This window comes from Sander lucioperca, chromosome 16 (assembly GCF_008315115.2).
Source record: "Sander lucioperca isolate FBNREF2018 chromosome 16, SLUC_FBN_1.2, whole genome shotgun sequence".
NCBI lineage: Eukaryota > Metazoa > Chordata > Actinopteri > Perciformes > Percidae > Sander > Sander lucioperca.
The window spans coordinates 19,146,526-19,167,237 of NC_050188.1; the positions used below are offsets into that span (position 1 = coordinate 19,146,526).

The 20,712-nt window shown below is 39.0% G+C and overlaps 3 protein-coding genes across 6 annotated transcripts; 1 reads left to right on the forward strand and 2 right to left on the reverse strand.

The window, feature by feature from the left end:
• Positions 1-5,921: 5,921 nt before the first annotated feature.
• lrrc69 (leucine rich repeat containing 69) lies at positions 5,922-8,036 on the reverse strand. Of its 2 annotated transcripts, none has more exons than XM_035992822.1 (8): positions 7,758-8,036; positions 7,505-7,595; positions 7,311-7,383; positions 6,891-7,086; positions 6,724-6,795; positions 6,511-6,612; positions 6,211-6,390; positions 5,922-6,071 (listed from the first exon to the last, which is right to left on the reverse strand). In XM_035992822.1, the coding sequence occupies exons 1-8, from the start codon at positions 7,929-7,931 to the stop codon at positions 5,964-5,966; spliced, it is 996 nt and encodes a 331-aa protein (XP_035848715.1). In that variant the 5' UTR covers positions 7,932-8,036; the 3' UTR covers positions 5,922-5,963. The 2 variants fall into 2 exon arrangements, with proteins under 2 accessions (XP_035848715.1, XP_035848714.1); XM_035992821.1 differs by having other exon boundaries at positions 7,505-7,631; positions 7,758-8,031.
• A 1,019-nt stretch (positions 8,037-9,055) lies between these two features.
• otud6b (OTU deubiquitinase 6B) lies at positions 9,056-13,343 on the reverse strand. Its single transcript, XM_031322987.2, has 8 exons — positions 13,061-13,343; positions 12,214-12,362; positions 11,822-11,929; positions 10,734-10,934; positions 10,403-10,523; positions 10,184-10,245; positions 9,976-10,085; positions 9,056-9,683 (listed from the first exon to the last, which is right to left on the reverse strand). The coding sequence occupies exons 1-8, from the start codon at positions 13,134-13,136 to the stop codon at positions 9,599-9,601; spliced, it is 912 nt and encodes a 303-aa protein (XP_031178847.1). The 5' UTR covers positions 13,137-13,343; the 3' UTR covers positions 9,056-9,598.
• Positions 13,344-14,743: 1,400 nt separating this feature from the next.
• Positions 14,744-20,275, forward strand: rab5aa (RAB5A, member RAS oncogene family, a). Of its 3 annotated transcripts, none has more exons than XM_031322988.2 (6): positions 14,744-14,961; positions 17,928-18,149; positions 18,526-18,677; positions 18,907-19,029; positions 19,290-19,383; positions 19,578-20,275. In XM_031322988.2, the coding sequence occupies exons 2-6, from the start codon at positions 17,984-17,986 to the stop codon at positions 19,691-19,693; spliced, it is 651 nt and encodes a 216-aa protein (XP_031178848.1). In that variant the 5' UTR covers positions 14,744-14,961; positions 17,928-17,983; the 3' UTR covers positions 19,694-20,275. The 3 variants fall into 3 exon arrangements, with proteins under 3 accessions (XP_031178848.1, XP_031178849.1, XP_031178851.1); XM_031322989.2 differs by having other exon boundaries at positions 14,780-14,961; positions 17,931-18,149; XM_031322991.2 differs by having other exon boundaries at positions 14,790-14,961; positions 17,960-18,149.
• The last annotated feature ends 437 nt before the right edge of the window (positions 20,276-20,712 follow it).

Genomic DNA, 20,712 nt, shown 5'->3' on the forward strand with positions numbered 1-20,712 from the left:
GCAGCGTGGTAATGGTGTTTTTGCAGTGTGGTTGGTGCTGACCTAGAACTGCCAGAGAGGTTGCTGGCCTGACGGCCAGGCTCTTGTCTCAAAACTCCCCCTAATGAGGGATGGCTCAGTAATGGCATCGCTTCCTTGTAACCTCAAAGGACAGACAGTTTACTTGCTTGTATTCCAACTGTTATTTATATATTATATTGGGGTGTGAAAAAGAAAAGAAAAAAGACTAGGAGGAAGCAGAGTTATTAGACTGGTACATCTGGGTGACTGTTTTGTAGAATTTTTTCATAGTCTACCATGCTTCAAATCTATCTTTTCTAGATTATTTTCCCCATCTTTTAATCTATATCAAGGATGTTCTTTTGGTCAATGTGTTGATGAAGAGACGGTGCTGTTATTGTCTTGTACATCTGGTGTCTTTGTCATCTCTTTTTCTATTGATATGCATCAATGGGTGCAAGCAAACTTTCACCTTTTTTCACATTTGGTTGCACGTTTTAGATTTAATAGTCACACATGAGTTACAATGCTCTGATTTTATGCTTAGATTTCAATTTGAATTCCAATAACACCTCATTGTTCTTGCTTTTATTAGCTGCTTTATCTCTTAGATTCATCAGGCATATCTCAGTGTGCTGTGCATCAGTGCATCTCTCTCCTCATCTGCTCCAGAGAATCATACTGCCCCCTAGTGCCCACAGCCATTAGTAACACAACAGAATTGATTGTGTAGCCATCAACCAGACAATACCTTGGTACTCTGCCAGTGGCTCGATACCAAGATCTGTCACGGGCAGCGATGCACGACAATAGATTCTACTGATTGGAGTGGTGCACACTCCTGGCTATGACACTGGACTACCGCTCGCTATCGAATGGCTGTTTTTCTCTCTCTCTCCAGTCAAAAGCCCCCTAATTCAGCGATCAATGTACTCATTTTAATAGCACCACTGCTGTTGCCCCGAGGAGAGGAGAAATCAGGGTGGGCCAGTGTCAAATAATTTTTTTGAGGGGAAGACTGCAATTTAGGCTTTGATGGATCTCTGAAAATGACTATACATGGAACGCGTTGCACAGACTTGTTTAAACGTAATACTATAAAAATGTTGATTCATAGACAACCACAGATATCCATGCAAATGATAAATTAAGCCTTAACGTGTAGTACTAAGATCTGATGATACAGAGAGTAGAATATAAAATCAAAGAGACAGTCAGAAGGACAGAGATAAGGCACCTTTTGTCCTTCAGCAGCAAACACAGACATTTTCATCATATCCATTACAATAAAAGCTTTCATCCAGCATCCTATGTTCTGTTTTTAGCTAACCTATCACTTTCTAGCTCCAACATGCAATGTGAGCTCAAGCAGCCATCGGCTCCTCTAAAGACATCCTATAACTAAGTGCTCCAAATGACAAGACAGACAAAATACCCTCAAACGATACAAGACTGCAGAAAGCGGTTTAACAAAGGAGGTATGTAATAAACACAAGGTGCCTTCTCTCCAATATATCATCCTGAGTGAATTTGCCAATGGTAAATGAGAATGTATGCACCCGCTACTTTGTCATTCTTTACTTTTTTTCACCCCCATGAGGTAGCCATGCCATGCGAGACAGATATTTACACCAAAGGCAATATCCCCTCGCAGTAATTATATCAGAGTGAGAGAATGGCTCATTAACATATGCTAGACATGTCAGGAATTTACAAGCGCCTTTTGTAGATGCCTCTCGTCAGTGTGCTGCTCCCATCCGTATGGTGTCTCCTTTGAGGATGCAACCTCCTCATTTCCATAGATGTCAATCAAGCTGTGCGTGTTTTTTTTAAAATTTTTTATAGAAATATTCTGTACAAAAACACAGGGCCCTCTGAATATGGCAATCATAAGGGACAGCTCAGTGATATGGAAACAGTGTGTCTGCGCACATGTGGGGGTGTGACTATGTGTTTTGTGAAGCGACATGATGAAAACAAAGAATTATCTTGATGTGTCATCAATGCAGAGTGGGTGGAGTGATTTGCATTTGCTTTTCTGCAGTGTGTTAAAGAAGCCTGTGTGTATGTGTGAATACATGCATAAAAGTTGACACCAGACACCAGACCGACTAACAGACAAGTCCCGGGGCCACTGAGCTAGTGGCGCTGCTGCTGCTGCTGCTCCACTGCTTCAGGACCCAACATCTGCTGCATTCAAGAAGACGCGTACCGTTGGTCTTTCAACTATTAGTATGGTGCCAGCAGAATGGAGTGACCTACATACACCCCTTAAAAACACTTTAGGAATGTGTGAGGTCATTATGTAAATCTAGTGAATATTTAGCTAAATTATATATAATTTATGCTACAATTTACCCTGGAACAAAACGGTGTCTGTGTAATCTTAGTCATGGTAATTAAGACTTTAAAAAGTTTGAATGTAAATGTGTGAACACACAGCTCTCTTCCAGTGCCAGAGGAAGGAGAGCAAAGTCTGGTGTGATGTAACAAAGCAAAATTTCACTGTAACGTACTGTGTATTTATAATAAACAAGCGTTGGATTTAATGGGCAATATGATGGTACCTAGTATGATTATTAAGGGGCAATGAACGTTGAATGTTAATTTGAATTAAAGAAATAGCGTACAATTATGGGAAACACACTTGTGCGCTTTCTTGTCAGGTGAGAAGATCACTGGCAAAATTATGTCTGTATGGTAAATATGAAACTACTGCCAGCAGCCGGTTAGCTTAGCTTAGCACAAAAACTGGAAACGGAGAAACAGCTAGCCTGGGTCTGCTGGAGGTAACAAAATCTACCTACCAGCACCTGTACATACATCTCATACAACTCTCTGCAAGAAAGTGAATAAGGGTATTTAATCTTGAGATGATCCTATATACTCTGTTGATACTTTGTCCTGCTGTCAAATGCTGGAGACAATGTAAATAACAGAGAATTGTTTCTGGTTTTGCGTGAAGCATTGATGTGCTGCGTATTGCAAATATACATTATAGTTATATTTGATTTAATCTTTAGTGAAAATGAAACTAAAGTCCATAGTATGTAGGGCAAATGAATAAGCTCAGATGTTGCTGTGCCCCAGTATACCTGACTGCTTCTCTTTGTCTGCCTGACCCCAAGGCCATGCCAACGAGGCCAAGACAGACTGGTGTGGTGTTTAGTTCCACCACACTGGCTGACTTGGCTAAATGCTCTCATAGTCTAATTGCGTATACAGTAAACTAACTAAGCTGACTGGAAAAGGAATTCACATCCACTTAAACAGATGGCAGCCTCGCTTTAGTTTTTCTGTGCTGTAAATGGACAGTAGCTTTAAAATTGACTTTGTGAGGTAAGTGAACATGAACAAAAAATCATTTTAAAAGGATATGGATTAATTAGCTGGGAGAGAAAATGTGGCATAATAGGAGTTTGACAAAAAGCCTACAAAGTAAGATGGAGACGAGACAAGTAATTTTGTGTTTGAATAAATCTGGTCTTTTGCCCCAGCAAATGTCACTGCAATGACTGAAGACCCAATGTCCATTTCCATCACCAACCACTCTCTCTATCTCTTTTTCTTTCTCATTCATTGTCATTGCCTTTTCCCTTGAAGTGCACTTTCGCCCACACCACTTGGAAATTGATTGAAACAAAATGTCACAATTATGCCCTGTAGCTCGCCGCTTCAATTATTCATCAATTAGGGGCTAGGCTCCTTTTTTTCTCTCCTCTGAGCTGATTTTTCATTCAGTTTGCTCGAGATGTATGGCTCCCCTGCTGTTAACCAGTCCAAAGTCATTAGTTTCTGGGTTTGCAATTAAACCTGATGCCTTATGCATGAGGCTCCGACTCAGTAGACACACGCAGCAACGGCCACAGCAGCCAGTGAACGAGCTAGCAAGCTCTGGAGGCGTGGATGGGAAATTAATTTGCTAGAAATGAAGTTCTCTCTCTCTCTCTCTCTCTCTCTCTCTCTCTCTCTCTCTCTCTCTCTCTCTCTCTTCTAGCAGGTTGGAACAGATGCCACTGGTTGGAGACGGAGATAGAGATTAAGGCAACTATGAAGTCTTAGTACAACTTGATCAGCACTGATAAGGATTAGAATCCCACTAGATTTACATTGACAGAATATATGTAGGTGATATATGCTTGTAACATTTTCAGTCAGGTATTACTAGAATTTTCAGCATGTGTAAGGTCTATATATCAATTTATTAGATACACCTAGCTACAACTAATACAGTCTAATCCAACAGTCCTGCAATAAATTCTTCGCTTACTGTATGTATATAGTTTACAGTGTTCAGTTTTTGTTATAACTGTTTTAAAGAGTAGTTGATTCAATGTTATGATAATTTTGGAGGCTGTAGTGTATAATGCTGTAAATCAGTATTGCATTATACAGAGAGGTGTTTCCATTATTTAGCCTACCCTCATTGAGGTGGACAAAATAATACGAACACCTGTCAGTAAAACACAATAGAAAATACAATACTTATTAATTAATAAAATGTAATTTTAATGGTTGATCCTCCATGTAGGCTTTGTGTTAAACTAATTTGGTGAAAGTAGCAACAGGGTTGCCAGTTAGATATTACATACCTGCACTGACAGACCAATGGGAAGAAAAACAGTTGTAGCAAAGCCACCATGTATCTGGTATCCAGCTGTAGCAGTGTTTTACTATTATTGAGAATTGTATGAAAGCTATGGTTGGCACACAGCATAAATATATTCTACATGCTTTTAGTGTAGTTACTGTAAGCGTTAAAGCAGGAGCCGACTAGATCAAAAATGTTCTATGTTCATTGGCTGCCACCTAGTGACCACAGAGTCAAATAGCATCTGTGAGATGTTTGAAGGACAAAAACCTCACATACTGAAATCATAGCACCATATTACAGTTTTTCTTGATTGCTTTGACCTGCTTAAAGAAACTGGGATCCACTCTCAGCAGAGCAGAAGACCTCTTGCAAATGTGTTAACTCTTTCTCATTGGATTGACATATTTCCCCCACCCTTTTGCAGAACAGTTAACACAGATGTCATTCAAGCAGTCCAAACTCCATTGTTTTAGCTATAGTAACCAAACAGAAACCATCTGTTCCTAACTATTAGAAACTACCTACATCAGTATGAAATCACTGAAGCACCTGTTTGACACTCCTTCACACAAATCTTCAATTAGCAATCAGTCTGCAGGGTTAGGCCATGTGGCCCCATCGTCAAGACAGAAGAGACTGAGTATCAACAGTGGCTATTTCTTATACTCTGCAGTAATAGATGTTTATACTTTACTGTAATAGATTTTATTTTTATTTTCTTAATTTCTTATACTCTAATAGATTTTATTTTGGTTTACATGTATTATGTGTAATATTTACAGTATTTCAGTTTTCAGCCACAGTTTGAAAATAAGAATCAATGGAATCAATAAAATTTGCATCAAAGCATTTCTGATTCTGGATCCAATTCTCTGCAAGAAGGCAAATTTGACAACAAATGGCATGAAAGCTACATACAGTAATAGACTACAGTGACAAGCAATGTGTATTTTGTTGTCCACTGTGTAATGGTTGATTGGAAGAGCTCATACACTTGTTTGCAAGTTGTGTTGTTTGAAGGCAAAATTAGCTTTTGTTGCATATTTTAAATGTTTTGGCACGGTTAGAGCCACTCTAAGTGCCACTGTTTCGGCCTGTGTGTTAACTGTTGAAAATGTGGAGTTTGAGTTGACTGCTGCATCAAAGCAATCAAGAAAAACTGGTAATAATATACCTCAATACATCTTACTACTGCCAGAAATGTATTATCTTGGCAAAGTCTGTTGTTAAATTTGTGTATTAGCAGATCTGTGTCCACAGTTTTAGCAAAGAGGTTAATAATAATTACAACCTCTTTTGGTTTTAGTGAAAAAAATGAGACGGGATAGTGCTTGAGATCATATATAGTATCTTTTTAATGATCTTGTATTTATCTTGTAGCAACACCATAGTAGGAGTGTCCATCTGTATTAAAACACTTGTATGAACAAAGAAGGGCACGCACTGGAATAGTCTGCGAACTTCTCATTTTCATGTCCTGTAACACACATAAAACATGACAATGCACATTTAATTACTACATGAGACGCTACATATTCATCCTAAATCCTGTATTTAACAGAATCTTTTCACAGTAATATAATGCAATGAAATTAGGGAAAAAACATTCAGCCAACCTTCTTCAGACTGATAAAATGTACACACTCCAGCCAGGTGGTGAGGAGGGGGTCCAGGCAGACTGCACAACAGCTGCCATTGGCCAACAAGGCAGTCAGGAGTGGGTAGTGGGGAAGCATCCTGTGGACCAGAGAGGACCGGTTCCTGTCCTCCCGCAAGACAAATCTGGCAACCAGTTCCTGAGAAACAAAGATGAAACAAGATTAATGCATTGTTGCTGAATAAACACAAAGACATATTGTGAGATATCTTACAAATACGGAAAGTGTTCTGTCTGCTGTACTTCAGTGACACTTTACCTTTAACGTAAGCACCTCCACATCCTGCACTGACGACATGGGCTCACAGCGCACAAACCTGTTGCCTTCATAGTAAAGCTCCTTCAGGGACAGCAGGTGAAACTACACAGAGCAATGTCCTGCGTCATACAGTGACATTGTTATTCCATATCTTGTAGATGTCACTATGGCACAGCATTGTGCTGCTGCATTACCTAACACTGTATACTGTACCTCAACAGGGAACATGGACAACTTGTTCCCAGCCACATCCAGAACTTGGAGTTTTGCCAGTGCCCCCATTCCCTGGGTGAAATGTAAGGTAAGCATTTAATTATGTAGCTGACATATTGTACCGTGACATTTATTTATTTTTTTAAATCACATCCGTAAATACCCACCTCTGGTAGGCTGGTCAACTTGTTTCTGGCTACATGCAACTTGGTTAGTTCTTTACACTGACATAGCTGCTGAGGTAGCCAGGACAAATTATTGGAAGTGAAGTTTATCTCAGACAACATGGTGAGATGACCCAACTCAACAGGGACCTCTTCCAGCTTATTGTCCAGCGCACTGAGATGTCGAAGCCTACTCAAACTAATGGAAAAGACAGGTTTGCATTTGTGTTTTTAACACAGAAATACATTATTCTTAACCCCTTTGTGACCTTCATTGGACAACTTCTTGAGAGAGAGAGAGAGAGATGAAAACAAGTTTATCAGTCAACAATAGAAATAATTTAGCCTAAATTGGTAGTCGTCTTCTGAGCCTATTATGAATAATGGTATGAAGATCTTGGATATATTGTGCCATAAATGTACCTTTTAATCTCTGGTGGAAGTCTTTGAATCTGGTTGTGGTTCAGATTAAGCACAACAAGGTTCCGTAAGCCATCTGTAAAATATAAATGACAATAACCTTAAACCATCTGTAAAATATAAATGACAATAATTGTAGCTTTGTTTTCTTAACAAATCTTCTGAGGTGCTAATCATGCAGAACAGTGTGAACCTACCTATCACATCAGGTGGCACTACTGTAATTTGGTTGCTGAACAGATACAGTTTCTTCAAGGATTCCAGATGGCCCAAAACAGCGGGAACCTCCTTCAAGTCATTATTTCCCAAATTCAGCTCAGCCAGCTTGCAGGCATTGCAACACGAAAAGTATTTAATCACAAATCTGCGTGGTGTGTAAAACATTTAAAGAGTTGTCTTGGAACATTTCCAGCAAACAGAGATGAGCTCAAACAAACGGAGCAGACTCACATGTTGTAGAGAGAGCAGCTCGGCAGGCAGGGCGCTGATGGAGTTGTTGTTCAACAGGAGAACTGACAGGTTTGGTAATCTGGAAACACACTTAGGAACGGCGTTTATTTTCTTCGAACTCAAATTTAAAGAAGCTGCTTGACCATACAAAGCTCTCACCACTGACTCCGTCATTTCTAAAACCAACGCCAAGCACTCACGTTTAAGTTTCCATGGCGACAAGACGCTTTTTGACGATCGATTTGCTTTGAGGCCGTCGCGGTCACTCTAGCGGTGACAGCAAATATAGCAGGATGTGTCCACGTGCTTCAGTGTGTTGATAAATCTAAATCTCCAAGAAGAGTAGAAATAAATGGAGACCTTTTGATGCCGCTGCAGTGTGTATTGATGTATATGTGTGTGCTGCAAATATAGTTAGATACTGATTTTAATATTTTTAACATTTTTTTTTTTGTTATTCAGTGGGTTTTCTTCTTCATCTTATGTTTGTTTTTTGTATTATTTAACCAGGTAGGCCGTTGAGATCAGGTTCTCATTTGCAACGGCCAAGAAAAGCATAAGCGTGCAGGACAACATACAGTTTCACATTCAATACAATACAGGAATACAGAATACAAAAGGCTACATAAAGTGCAGATTATAGGCATTACAAAGCCGGTGCAAAGTGAGGTGTAAGTAAAACGAAGGATATGCGAAAGTGATATGGTAATAACACAATAGCCTATACATGAATTGACAGTCTATAACACTGCTGAGATGTAGTGTAGAGCCAAACAAAACAAGAACAGTTGAGCTGTAAATTATGATCTAGTTAGTGGTGTTGAATCAGTTATAACGCAATATATATGAATCGGCAGTCTGTGTAAATGCTGAAATGTAGTGATGCATTCTGTTCTATTTCATCTTTTGTAATAACTTATGTTTATGTTCATTATATGCCCCTTTCCCTTATTGTGTTAACAAAGGCAGATATATTTTTAAACTATTTTATTAAGTTTATATCCTGAGGGACACCATTTGTGGTCAAAATATAACAACCGTCTTCTCTAGACTAAAATAATTGGGACAAATTGTCAGTAGCGTGCAGGTATTTCTTCATCTTTTTGTACAGATCATTTTTGCTAAACACCTGCAAAGAATTGATGGATGTGCACATGCCGCCTGATGATCACCTTAAGTTAAAGAAATCAAATGGCCATCTCTTAAGGGTCTCATGTTGGAAACAACAGTATTCATGTAAAATCAAAGAATAATATTTACTCATCAGAAATATTAAAAAATAAAGCAGTGACACCTCCTTTATTAGTATTGTATGTGTTTATGTAACATTGATATGATTTACAAGCTCCACAATTGAATTTATTCCAAGAACACTACAGGAGTTCATCAACCCCTCAGTGACTCTGTTGACATTTGGAGTGACATGAATACAGCTCTTAAATCCTCTCCTGCCCATTTTGGATAAACAGTATGTGGTATACCACTGCTTCCCAAAATGGGCTGAAGTGAAATCTGGGGCTCATTGGAATAGACAAAGGGTGTCCAGTGTACAATCATTAACACATTTCCCTTCTATGTTATATTTTTCAAAAGCAGAATGATACTGTTGTCAGAACTAGATTTCACTCTCCCCACTGATATCTTGTGACTTCTAAACGGAGACGACATTTAACCCATTCTGAAAACAGCAACATTATCTGTTAACCTCAGCTTAACAATGTCTTCAATGAAGGGGGGGGGGGGGGTCTCCCTCTAAATACATTTGTATTTAGGGCCCTCTGTGGTTTGAACACACTGCATTACACACATTGGTTTATGTCACACCAAGACTGAGCTGCCTCTCAGCTGTCCTCTGCATTGGCTGGGTCCTTTAGCCGCTCCACAGAATTGTAGTGCTCTCCTAGTCCATAGGCATGACGCATATAGCTGCAATGGGAAAATATATTCTGTGAGTTCTGAGTTAAACCTTTCCAAATTCTAAAAAAAAAAAAAAAACTTTTTTAGAATGTTCATTTAATATAGTCAATGCATAGATTAAAGTTATACAGGTTTGTCTATCTACAGCGGCTTTAGTGTGCTGTGTGATAGCCATGATGTCAATTTTTTTATATTTATATGCATTATATTGCATTTTGCTTCTAATTTAACTGTATATATTTGAATAATTATGCTAATGCCACCTGAATCCCTGACAAACAACAACATATACAGAACGTACACAAGGGTGATGATGGGTTCACTATCAAATTCCTCCCCAATTTTTATAGTCGGGGAGTCGGCCTGGATCACTTCCATTGGCAATTGAAGAACCTGGGTCAAAGCTCTCAACTGTTAGGGAAAAGACATGCATGAAAAAGAAAACAATTATTGAAAAGAACAAAGAGCAACAGCACAGTGCATCTGTGACATAACTTTTAACAACTCACTTCCAGTTGTCCACCCCAAGCTGCTGTGTGCTCCGCGTCACTGCAGTATTTCTCAAACTCATCTGGAAACCAAAACGCACACAAGCACTTGCATGAATACTGGGCATACTCAGTTACTTTCTAAAATTTAACATGTCATATTGAATATTTTTGGTCTTTAATGTACTCATACTTATGACAAATTGTTTCTGAAAACCTAAACAAAGCTCTAAGTATTACCTGCTGTGTACATGTCCCCAGTGTTGGGGTTGGTGAGGAAAGGCAGGAAGTCATCAGCATGGCCTCTCATGTACTCAGCAGTGCGGGACCGCAGTTCTTTCATACCCATGATTAACCCCGGCTAGAACAAAACAGAATAGAATATGTGTATGAACATTAGTAATAACATATGTATGAACTCAGTTGAAAGTTTGTCAGAGCAGCATTGTGCCATTTTCAATTGTAGCAACTCTGGACAGTGCAGTGGCAAGGAGTGTAGACTTTTGCTTATCACATTTCTGAATAGGTATTCAAAATACAGCTACAGCTATAATACTATTCAAATATGTACCTTTGATCGCTGTGCCAGCTGGTCTTCAATGGCACGGTACATGCAGTGGCCATCAGAAGAGATCTCCTTGATCTGAAGCTGTTGCTGGGCGAGTTTCTGAGCCAGCTTCAAACCCTCCTGATGCCTCACACCCTGCAGATTTTGCACCTCAGCCTCTGCTATCCTGCCCTCCCTCTCCTTCTCCTCGGCTGCCTTCTTGTCCTAGAGAGGATCATTTAAATAAAATGCATATTTGAAACCATGGCTGAAACAACATTAAAAAGGAAAGCAAACAGATGGTAAATTAAACTACCTAATAACCTGCTATATAGGTGTCACGTAAGCCTTATTTTCCTTTCTCCACGGCACACTCGTTAGAGTCTAATTAGCTAATTATCGCTGTTAATATGTGATGATAACGCCGGTTTATATCACACTGTGTGTGCTTTGAGTGTTTATATGTTAAAGTTAACTTCTATAATATAATGTAGGAGGTTATGTGAAGTGAATCTCAGTTGCTGTGCTCTGTATGCGATGTGCATTTAATCACCTTGTGATTTATTCAACGCTCCATGTCTGTAGCCTATTTATAACATTGGTAACAGCTACAGCTAACATTTGTGCACTTTAAGTTTAAAGCTGCTGCTTTTTGTTCAGTTAGTAATTATATTAACCACTGTTGATTCCAATACCATTCATAATTATTAGTATAGCTCCTTTATTATTGATATTATTATACTGTAGCTTAAATTGATATTCTTATTGTATTTATCTTTGTTTCTTGTAGACCACAAACCCAAACACCAACTTAAACTGCCAATGCAACTCAAAATAAAGCTCTGTTAACCAGACATACTTCCTCTGGAGCCTGATTCTTTGACCGGAGTCAAGTCCATATCTGCCGCCTCAACCAGTTAAATTGTGGGAAGTCATACCCCTCCGTTCCAATAGGTACTAACATTTGTTTATTATTCAGAGTGGTGTGTTTTGTGAATGGGAGTTACAGTAAATAAAGATGACAGATTATTAGCCTGATGTGTGCTTGTTATATTGCTGTGGGTAAACAGAACTTAAAACTGTCCTATTTGACATGGGACCTGTTATCTCACCCTTCTCTTCTGGGCTTTGGTTAAACGTGGCTGTCTGGCCTCCTCTCCTTTTTCTTCTTCACCACCCTCCATCTTCATGGTCTCCACTCCATTTAACACCTCTTCCACCTTTTAAGATTGAGTGAGGAGAGCTTTGGTTTTGTTGCACATTGATGTTTATCTAATAGACTTCATATAAGCATGAATAATGAGATGCAAATGTGAAAAAATGCATTCTGTGCAGTACACATTTGCTTCTTTTACAATGTACCTCCCAACCGATTAAATAAAACTGTTACTGTTAAAAAAATGTGAAATTTCAATACAGCAGCAATCAGGCAGCCATGTTTCAGGATGGAAAATCTTAATGCGTAGCCAGAAGATTTGTCAATTGGCTGAATAAAGACATTTACCTCTGTGTCGTTGGTAGATTTGAGTTGCCTCAATTCCTCCTCATGTTTCTGGCTGAGGTCAGCTTCTATTTTTGAAATCTCCTCTGTCATCTGTTTCCTCCTTTTCTTGTCATTTTTGGGGATCGCATTTTTCATGCTCTGAATTTTAGCTGAAAATGAAGCACAAGAGCAGACTGTCTGACAAAGAAATACTTCAATAAAGCCTACACACACTAAAAACAGAATAGAGCTCACACTCAGCTGGTGCTGAATACTGTTCGGAAAGGTTAAAAAATAAATTAGATGGCCAGGATGATCAACATGAAGAAGAATACACTCACATATCGCGTTAATGTACCTCAATGTTAGTTTATTGGTTAAAGCTAAATAAAAATATTTCTTTAAAACATAAATCATATGTGGCAGTCTGGCAGAGAACTGCTGCTGCGCCTTTTTCCAAAATAGTTTAGCATACATAGCATGGCATGAGTGTAATATAATATATTTGTCTTTTGGCCACGCACAAATATGTGATGTCACAGCTTTTATTTTGCCTTTGACAGGTGATGAAAAACATGGCATTAATGATTGGAGCTCGGGTGACTGGCATAAGAAACTTGAAAGTTTCAGCCCATTAAGATCCACGGAGATCTGTACAGCAGCTGTTTTCTATCCTCTATATTGTAAATGTTACACCTAAAACTGCAATCATTGTGAGCTAGTGAGTGAGAAATACCTAGCAATGATAACACTGTCATAGTAAGTTTCTCCTGTGAAATGACATTGATTGTGCTAAATTCCAAGATATTAAAACACCTGAGATGCAAATAAGCTGACAGTGAACGTGAAAACAGCTGAGGTCAGCTACCTTGCATATCTTTCTTTTCCTTGCGGTGCTGCTTTGCCAGCTGCTCCTCTGGTGTCTCCACTATCTCATCCTCCATGACTGGATGCTGCTCAGTTTGTTCAGCGCTGATCTTTGCGAGCTATACTAAACTGACACGCGTTAAATAAACAACGTGTTATGATGTCCCTGTCATAACATTGGCCACATCAGTGACAAGAGATAAAAATATATATTCCACAATAAATACAGCGTGCCGATATGGGTCTTGACCGGAAGAGACGACGGAGGAGGGCGGAGCTTGCTTCTTCTCTTAGCTAAACTCCGAAATTAATCTTGCTATACCGCCTCCTCTTGGCTATTTATTATGCTACAGTTATCTTCTGACTGCTGCCAGCTGTAATATGGGTGTTCATTCAAATCATCCTTTCTATTTGCGTAAATATTTATTCAAACCATGTGATACATTTCAAGCAGGATCTTATCTTAGACCAGTGAGAGAACACATGTTGTTCTAGATACAGGGGCCTTTAGTCATGTAGGCTAATCAATGTTTTAGATTATGTGAGCATGCAGCTGTGACAAAATGCTTACGCTTCCCCTTTTCTCTGTCTTATTTGCTCAGACGTCACATCACTATTCCCTCCTATTCTTTTAATCACAGGTTTCCAACCAGTGTTCTCATCGCCCTAATAGGTCGAAAGTTTAACAAAAATCAATATGTTCATAAAATGATAAACGGAGCCTTTGACCTCGCAATAGCTTTCGCGCAGCTTTTTGAGACTTCATATGTACTTTTTTAAACACGAGTCACAATCACTCAATCAACTATTCCGGAATTAGCACTGTTTTATGTTTTTATGTAGGCCTATAATTATACATATTTCAGGCTATTGCAAATATCCATACTGCCATATCTTCTGGGGTTATTACCCTTCAGTGTTCATTGTCTCTGGCCTAGCAGCATGGGCCACATGCCTAACTATAATAATGTATGATACTGTATACTATACTATACTATTACATTTGTAAATTTGCTCCTTTCAATCTTAACTACACTGCACGTTTAAGCTTTACAAATATAACTGTCTGGGAACCTTTAATGTTACCTAGAGGTTCTCTAAACGTTTTATATAATAACTTTTCATCTTCAGGCAACCTTCCTGGAGGTTGTCTTATGTTTTTTCAAGAATAACCTTCTGGGAACCTTAAGAGAACATCCCCCAGAGTTTTTTTTTTTTTTTTTTTTTAAATATTTCATAAAATAACCTTCTCAAAGCCAAGGTGGAAAGGTGGTTGAGACCAGTTGCATGCTTATTATTATTAACAGTAACAAAACTGGCCATATCTACAAATATTGATCTCTGTTTATGGACACACCATGCTATGTGTCTCCCATCTGCTTCAGTTTTGTTCTTTTTATACAAACGGCATTAAGGGATGTAGCCTATATTGTTCCTAGGCTATATTTATGAATATCAAATGTGGCTGTTAACTATGCAATACTTTCTAAATAAAATAAATATAAATATACTTTATGCAAATATTGACCAGTGATAATGTAGGCTATATACAAAGTAAGCCCATAACAATATTTAATGGAATAGTTGTATTAGGCAACATAAATTAGGCCTACCATTAAGACGTCTTTAGTTTTATTGGAAACATTAGCTAATTGGATGAGAAACTCCTTTTTCTAGGGCAGGCTTGCTGTGTGCTGTGTGACGTGGCACGGAGGGGCGGAAGAGCTTGTTTGTGTTTTGGTTCTAGGGGAAGTTGCGAGAAGAAAGAAAGGAGGAGACGTGACGGGATTGTTGAAATTATTTTTTTGGTTCCCCAACACCACCCGACCACAGTGTCCCGGGTTCCGTGTGTAAATACTACAGCAGTGGTATTTGATGTTCAAAACATCGTCTGGCTCTCAGGTAGTGTACTTGACATGAATCGACAAGTTGTGGTTTCCAGCTGGCTGACAGGCTGACGCTCATCGGGGACTAACGTTAGCTAGCGCTGTCGCTAGCTGCCTCTAGCTAATGTCGGTATGACAGAAGGGCATGCAGAAATACAGGCCTTTATCACATCTAACCGTGTCCAGCTGTTACTCTTTTGTGTTGATGTGGTGCCATTAGAAAGTGACTAGTAATGTATGGTATAGCAAGCTGAATGAGGGTTTACTTTGTGATAGCTAACGGCTAAATTGGTGGAATCAGGTCTAACAGTGCTAGCAAGCTAACGTAAGTGTTTGTTAATTGAGGGGTTGGCTAACGTTAACGTTAATAACTTGGTCCAAGCAGCATAGCATTTCAGTTTGATGTTGTTGTGTAGCAATACAACGATTAGCTTGTTAACCCATCGTATTTGTTTTACGTAGCTAGCTTGCTAGCTTAGTTAACGTTAGCTGAGCCTGTTGTTTTATGTTCTTTTCATAAGTGGTTGGGAGGCTACTGGTGGCCAGCTATGGTCGCTAACAGCAAGTACGCTAACTAGCTTGACAACAAAAGCATTTTGGAAAATGGTGCCCCCCTCTAAAATCAAAACAGATACATGACTACAGCTAAGCAACTGTGTTTACAGTCAACTAATGACAGTCAAATTCAAATATTTTGTGAGCATTGCAGTGCGCAGCGTTTGTTGGCAGTTCCTGTCGTGCGACTGAGTAAACGCAGTTACTGTTTTTACGAAGCAGTTTCTTATGCATGCTTGTTTTCTTCTTGCTTGCCTGCTATTTCTTGTCAAATGTTCTTGGTTAATATAAGCATACATGTCTGACCTAGCTAACTACTTCGGGAACGACCTCACTAGTCACTGTCATGGGCTTTGGGTTCCAGAGCTTTTTATTCAAGAGGACAGTCTTATTCCCCATTATTGGTATTGCAACATAAGTCAAGGGTTTACACACACAGGTTTAGGCTAAATTGTGGCCTCAAAATTCCCCATAGAGGCCATTAACACCTCAAAGAACAATATCAGCTAACAAACATGTCACTAATATGCTTAACAAAGATAGCTTTTTTACAGAACCAGTATACATTATTGGATTAGAGAGCATATGAGTATGATAAGGTATCCGTATCTTTGTTAGTAAGCATAATATATATCTCCTGGATAAGGGAGTTGGTGGGGGGTGCACAGTGAAGTCATAATAGCCGGGAAGATTCCACATATCATGCTCAGGACAAATTCTCCATGCAAGTCGGACATATAGACTGTGATTCTCCTGACAACAGCCATCTGTTGTATACAAATTAGTCAGCAGTTCAGTCCTAAATAAGTTACTAAGCAATGCATGAATGCATGGCATGTATCTATACAGAGGTTCTTGCAGTTGTAAGACGCTCAAATAATGTGTGTGGGTGAAACTCAACTGGTCCTTGACAAGGCTTCCTTTGCTTTATGTTACTGTATGTGGTTGTGATGGGCTTTCTTTTCTTTTTCATAAATGCAAGGGAATGTCTACTTGTGTTTGTAACCGTGGAAAAATGGTGTCAACGATGATAGTTATATTTAAATGAGGCTTTTGCATGTTGCTTTCAACATAGAGTGAATTGAGTGAATTGAAATGACTTGAAAATGATTTTACAAATGAATTTACTTTTTCATAAATTAAAGACAAAAAGGAAGGAAATGATTGTATAGTAAGCAGCACTGTAATTACATTTTGTTAACATTAATTTATTCAATGCATCATTTGAATGTAAACTTATTTATTGCTTTCAAAGGTGAAATTCATAACTTTACACACATTGTCTCCTTTTGCAGTGGCAAAAGGTAAAGGGTGTTAAAAAAAATCTGCAGTCTTGTTGTGGAAGTTCTGCAGAAGCCTGCTGTTTATTTGAAATTGCACAACTTGTAAAGTGCATGATGTGCTGAAGCTCGAATTTGACATGTAAAGTAGGAGTGTAAAATGCATCACTTTCACTTACTGGCTGTTTTATGTGGACATGATTGGCATTGTCACAAGTGGGACAGGTGGGACCAGACAAGTTTATTCAAATGCATTAATAACAGAAAAGAGATCATCTCAAACTACAGTGATGGGGCTGGCTAATGTTTCGTATACTCCATGACATAGATATATTAGAAAAATACAAATTAAGACTTGACCAAACTGATCTATAGTAATAATGTGCATAAGGTAGAGCCTCCATATTAATTACTTCCATTAGTTCTGTCAGTCTATGTATCAGTCCAGAGATAGATTGTGATTATGTTTTAATTTAGTTTTCATTTTACATAGTTGTGCTTGGAGTTGAAGTCTTCTTATTTTTTAGCTTGATCTTAATCTAAATCGGCTACAAATACTCACTTCTCTTATTTAGCATATTACACATGTACACCCATTTATTATTATTATTATTATTATTATTATTATATATGTGTTAAGTCTTGTTAAACTGCATCAGAAGGGCTAATGTTTAAATTATTTTCTACCAATATCATTCAGAATTCTAGAAATGCCCAATATCACAAGTTCATTAGGACAAGCCAGGGAAAAGGTCACATCTTAAACTTGATGTATATTCCACAGTTTGAGTAACATAGTCTGCACCCTGTTCACTTACACAGAAGTAGAACAGACTTTATTTCCCGTGTTAAAATTTGTAATGCATTTTATACATATCACCCTTTGGCAGATCAAGTTCTGTATCTCTAATTCCCTTTGGATATTACCCATTACTTAAAACCACCACTAACTGCTTGCACAAAATTATTACTCTCAGTAGTAGGGATGCAGCATATATTGGCAATCACATCGATATCGGCCGATGTTAGTCATTGTTTTATACATCCGCATCGGTCTGATGAGCAACGTTTATTCTGAGCAAAGTTCAACACATGTTTATTTCTCGTTGATACTTAGTAAACCTATTTGTTCTCTTGCTCCTTGCAGCAGAAGTCCTGATAGTGAGGTTTGGCACACAGGGCACCGGGGGATCTGACTAGGTCATGGCCAATCGGGGAGGAGCTACGAGACCCAATGGACCCAATGCAGGGAACAAGATCTGTCAGTTTAAGCTGGTGCTGTTGGGGGAGTCAGCGGTTGGGAAGTCCAGCTTAGTGCTCCGCTTCGTCAAGGGTCAGTTCCATGAATTCCAGGAGAGCACGATAGGAGGTGAGCTTCATATCAACAAACCCGGCTATTTTTCATGAGATGCCAGTTGGTTAATACCCAGTGACCTGAATTTAAGGGCAGGTGCACTTTCTTACGGCCAATTGGGTGCTTTGCTACTGTCAGGACAGCGCCATAAGATAACATTTTCCAAGCTCTAGAATAAAAAGAATTTGGAGAAGTGTACCATTTTGTTTTGTAGTCAGAATCATTGCCACATTTGTGAAGTAGCATGTAAATTGTGTTTGTCTCACATAATGGAAAAATTGACAATGCTTTGGTTTCATATACTTATGACCTGCATTGTTTACATAGTATTATAAAAAGTATTGTTTTGGTGTAAATATTGATCATCCCTTGCCTTATTCTTTCATTTCAGCTGCATTTCTCACCCAGACAGTGTGTCTAGATGACACAACAGTAAAGTTTGAAATCTGGGACACCGCAGGTCAGGAACGTTACCACAGTTTGGCACCCATGTATTACAGAGGAGCACAGGCTGCCATCGTGGTCTATGACATCACAAACGAGGCATGTTCATTCACCCCTGACTAAGTTCTTTATACAATTTTACAACATGTTACTCTCACTTAACGTGCAGTTGATCCTTACCATAATCATGTCTTCAAAATTATGTCAGATTACTTCAGAAGTGTAAAACATGACATGAAAATGTGTGGTTTTTGAAAGGAAATATCTTTTGATGTTACTGATCAAATGAAGGTACTGACAGATCGCACTATTTTTTTTCTATTTGCAGGAGTCCTTTGCGAGGGCAAAGAACTGGGTGAAGGAGCTGCAAAGACAAGCTAGCCCTAATATAGTCATTGCTTTGTCAGGCAACAAGGCTGACCTAGCCAGCAAGAGAGCTGTCGACTTCCAGGTCAGAGCAAACAATCAAACTGTGTCTTAGTCTTAGTTTTGCATTTCCTGGGAATACTGATCACCTTCTTCTCATGGATATCTCTGTTTTGTTTTTATGTTATTATATCCAAAACATACACGACAAGTGATCAGTTCCATTATTCTTCACTGCCAGGACTTGCAGTCTCGATACCACATCTAATTGTCATTCGTGGTCCCTGAATGCATGCATGTGTGAGGGCATATGGAAAACTGATGGTGTTTACATTGTGTTGACAGGACGCCCAGTCCTACGCAGATGACAACAGCTTACTTTTTATGGAGACGTCAGCCAAGACATCTATGAATGTGAATGAGATATTTATGGCTATTGGTGGGTAATTCTTGACACTTCATTCATAGATTTTGCTAGTGTATTTGTAGAATGGTGCAGATAGATAGATAGATAGATAGATAGATAGATGGACAGATACTAGAGCCAAATGTATTATTATTACTAGTATTTGTTATGATTTATATTATATATTGATTTATTGTTGTTTAGTGTGGTTTGTTTTTTCCCTTCAGCAAAGAGATTGCCGAAGAGTGAGCCCCAGGCTGCAGGAGCCAATAGCGGGCGGAACCGGGGAGTGGACCTGACAGAAGCTGCCCAGCCAGCCAAGGCTTCATGCTGCAGTAACTAACGTGAAGAACGCCTTCCCACCAACCAACCTGTAGAGCAGTAACTAATGCGGCCGATGCCCTGAATGCCACCGCAGTTACTAATGCAATATGTTGTACTCTTATCTCCAATTCTCTGATCTGCATACAAGAAAAGATGCCCTGTGCTGCCGCCCCCCCTTCTTTTTGCAGTAACAAAGTCAATGCCAATACACTGATCTCCCCACATGGCCCTGCCTCTTTTCCTCCATCATGGTTCTGCTGCTACCTGGTTAAGCCTCCTAACCATTCTTTCCTACTTTCTGCTATACAGCTTGTTACATCTATCAATTATTATTATTGATAGATTAATGAGCAGATATTAGAGACATTAGCGCACCCTGCCTTCCATCATCTTCCTTCCAACGTGTAGATATGAGTTTAATTTAGAGGAAGTGGTTACTTCCCTTTTTGTGGGATAGCTTAGGACTCTACTATTTCATTTCTTGTACCAGTCTTCTGTTTTTGTTCATTTTTTTTTAATAATTTTGTTCTATGGTTTGCTATAATTTTGTCAAAAATTCTGATGCACAAACCCTTATACTTACCTACATAGAAAAATAGAATACATTTTAGAATAGAATACCTTTTGTCTGCAGTAGCACAGAAAAAAATGACGAAGGAGTTTATACTTATTAATCTGAGAAAGAGGAAAGGACGAGAGAGAGACCAAAAGAGAGGTGTGGAGCTTAGGAACTCTAAGCTCTACACTTCTCTCTTGTCACTTGGGCCCTTGTATCTTAAAGTTTAAAAAACATTTGTGGACTGTAGTCCTTTAGGATTCTCCATCTCTCTCTGATTCCCTCTGCCTGCCCACACCATCTATGTCCTTACCCCCACTAAACCCAAAGTAGCACTAGTGTACATTCTCAAAGGCTCCATTCTGGGGCCATGCCTGCTTCTAGCTGTCCCTAGTGGCATTGTGCAATGTTTCACAGTATTTACTCTGTGACTTGAGTGTCTGCAAGGACCAATGCAGCACAGCATAAAAAATACGTTCCAC

What these genes read in the sequence shown, in the direction of transcription:
- otud6b (XM_031322987.2), bottom strand. Translation starts at nt 13,136, where the DNA reads ATGGAGGATGAGATAGTGGAGACACCAGAGGAGCAGCTGGCAAAGCAG. An exon ending in AATCTACCAACGACACAGAG is followed by an intron (nt 11,930 to 12,213) that starts GTAAATGTCTTT and finishes CAATCTTAAAAG; the next exon opens with GTGGAAGAGGTGTTAAATGG. An exon ending in CCAAAGCCCAGAAGAGAAGG is followed by an intron (nt 10,935 to 11,821) that starts GTGAGATAACAG and finishes GATCCTCTCTAG; the next exon opens with GACAAGAAGGCAGCCGAGGA.
- rab5aa (XM_031322988.2), top strand. Translation starts at nt 17,984, where the DNA reads ATGGCCAATCGGGGAGGAGCTACGAGACCCAATGGACCCAATGCAGGG. An exon ending in CCAGGAGAGCACGATAGGAG is followed by an intron (nt 18,150 to 18,525) that starts GTGAGCTTCATA and finishes CTTTCATTTCAG; the next exon opens with CTGCATTTCTCACCCAGACA. An exon ending in AGAGAGCTGTCGACTTCCAG is followed by an intron (nt 19,030 to 19,289) that starts GTCAGAGCAAAC and finishes TTGTGTTGACAG; the next exon opens with GACGCCCAGTCCTACGCAGA.
- lrrc69 (XM_035992821.1), bottom strand. Translation starts at nt 7,931, where the DNA reads ATGACGGAGTCAGTGGTGAGAGCTTTGTATGGTCAAGCAGCTTCTTTA. An exon ending in AGTGCCACCTGATGTGATAG is followed by an intron (nt 7,384 to 7,504) that starts GTAGGTTCACAC and finishes TATATTTTACAG; the next exon opens with ATGGCTTACGGAACCTTGTT. An exon ending in TGTCCATGTTCCCTGTTGAG is followed by an intron (nt 6,613 to 6,723) that starts GTACAGTATACA and finishes TGCTCTGTGTAG; the next exon opens with TTTCACCTGCTGTCCCTGAA.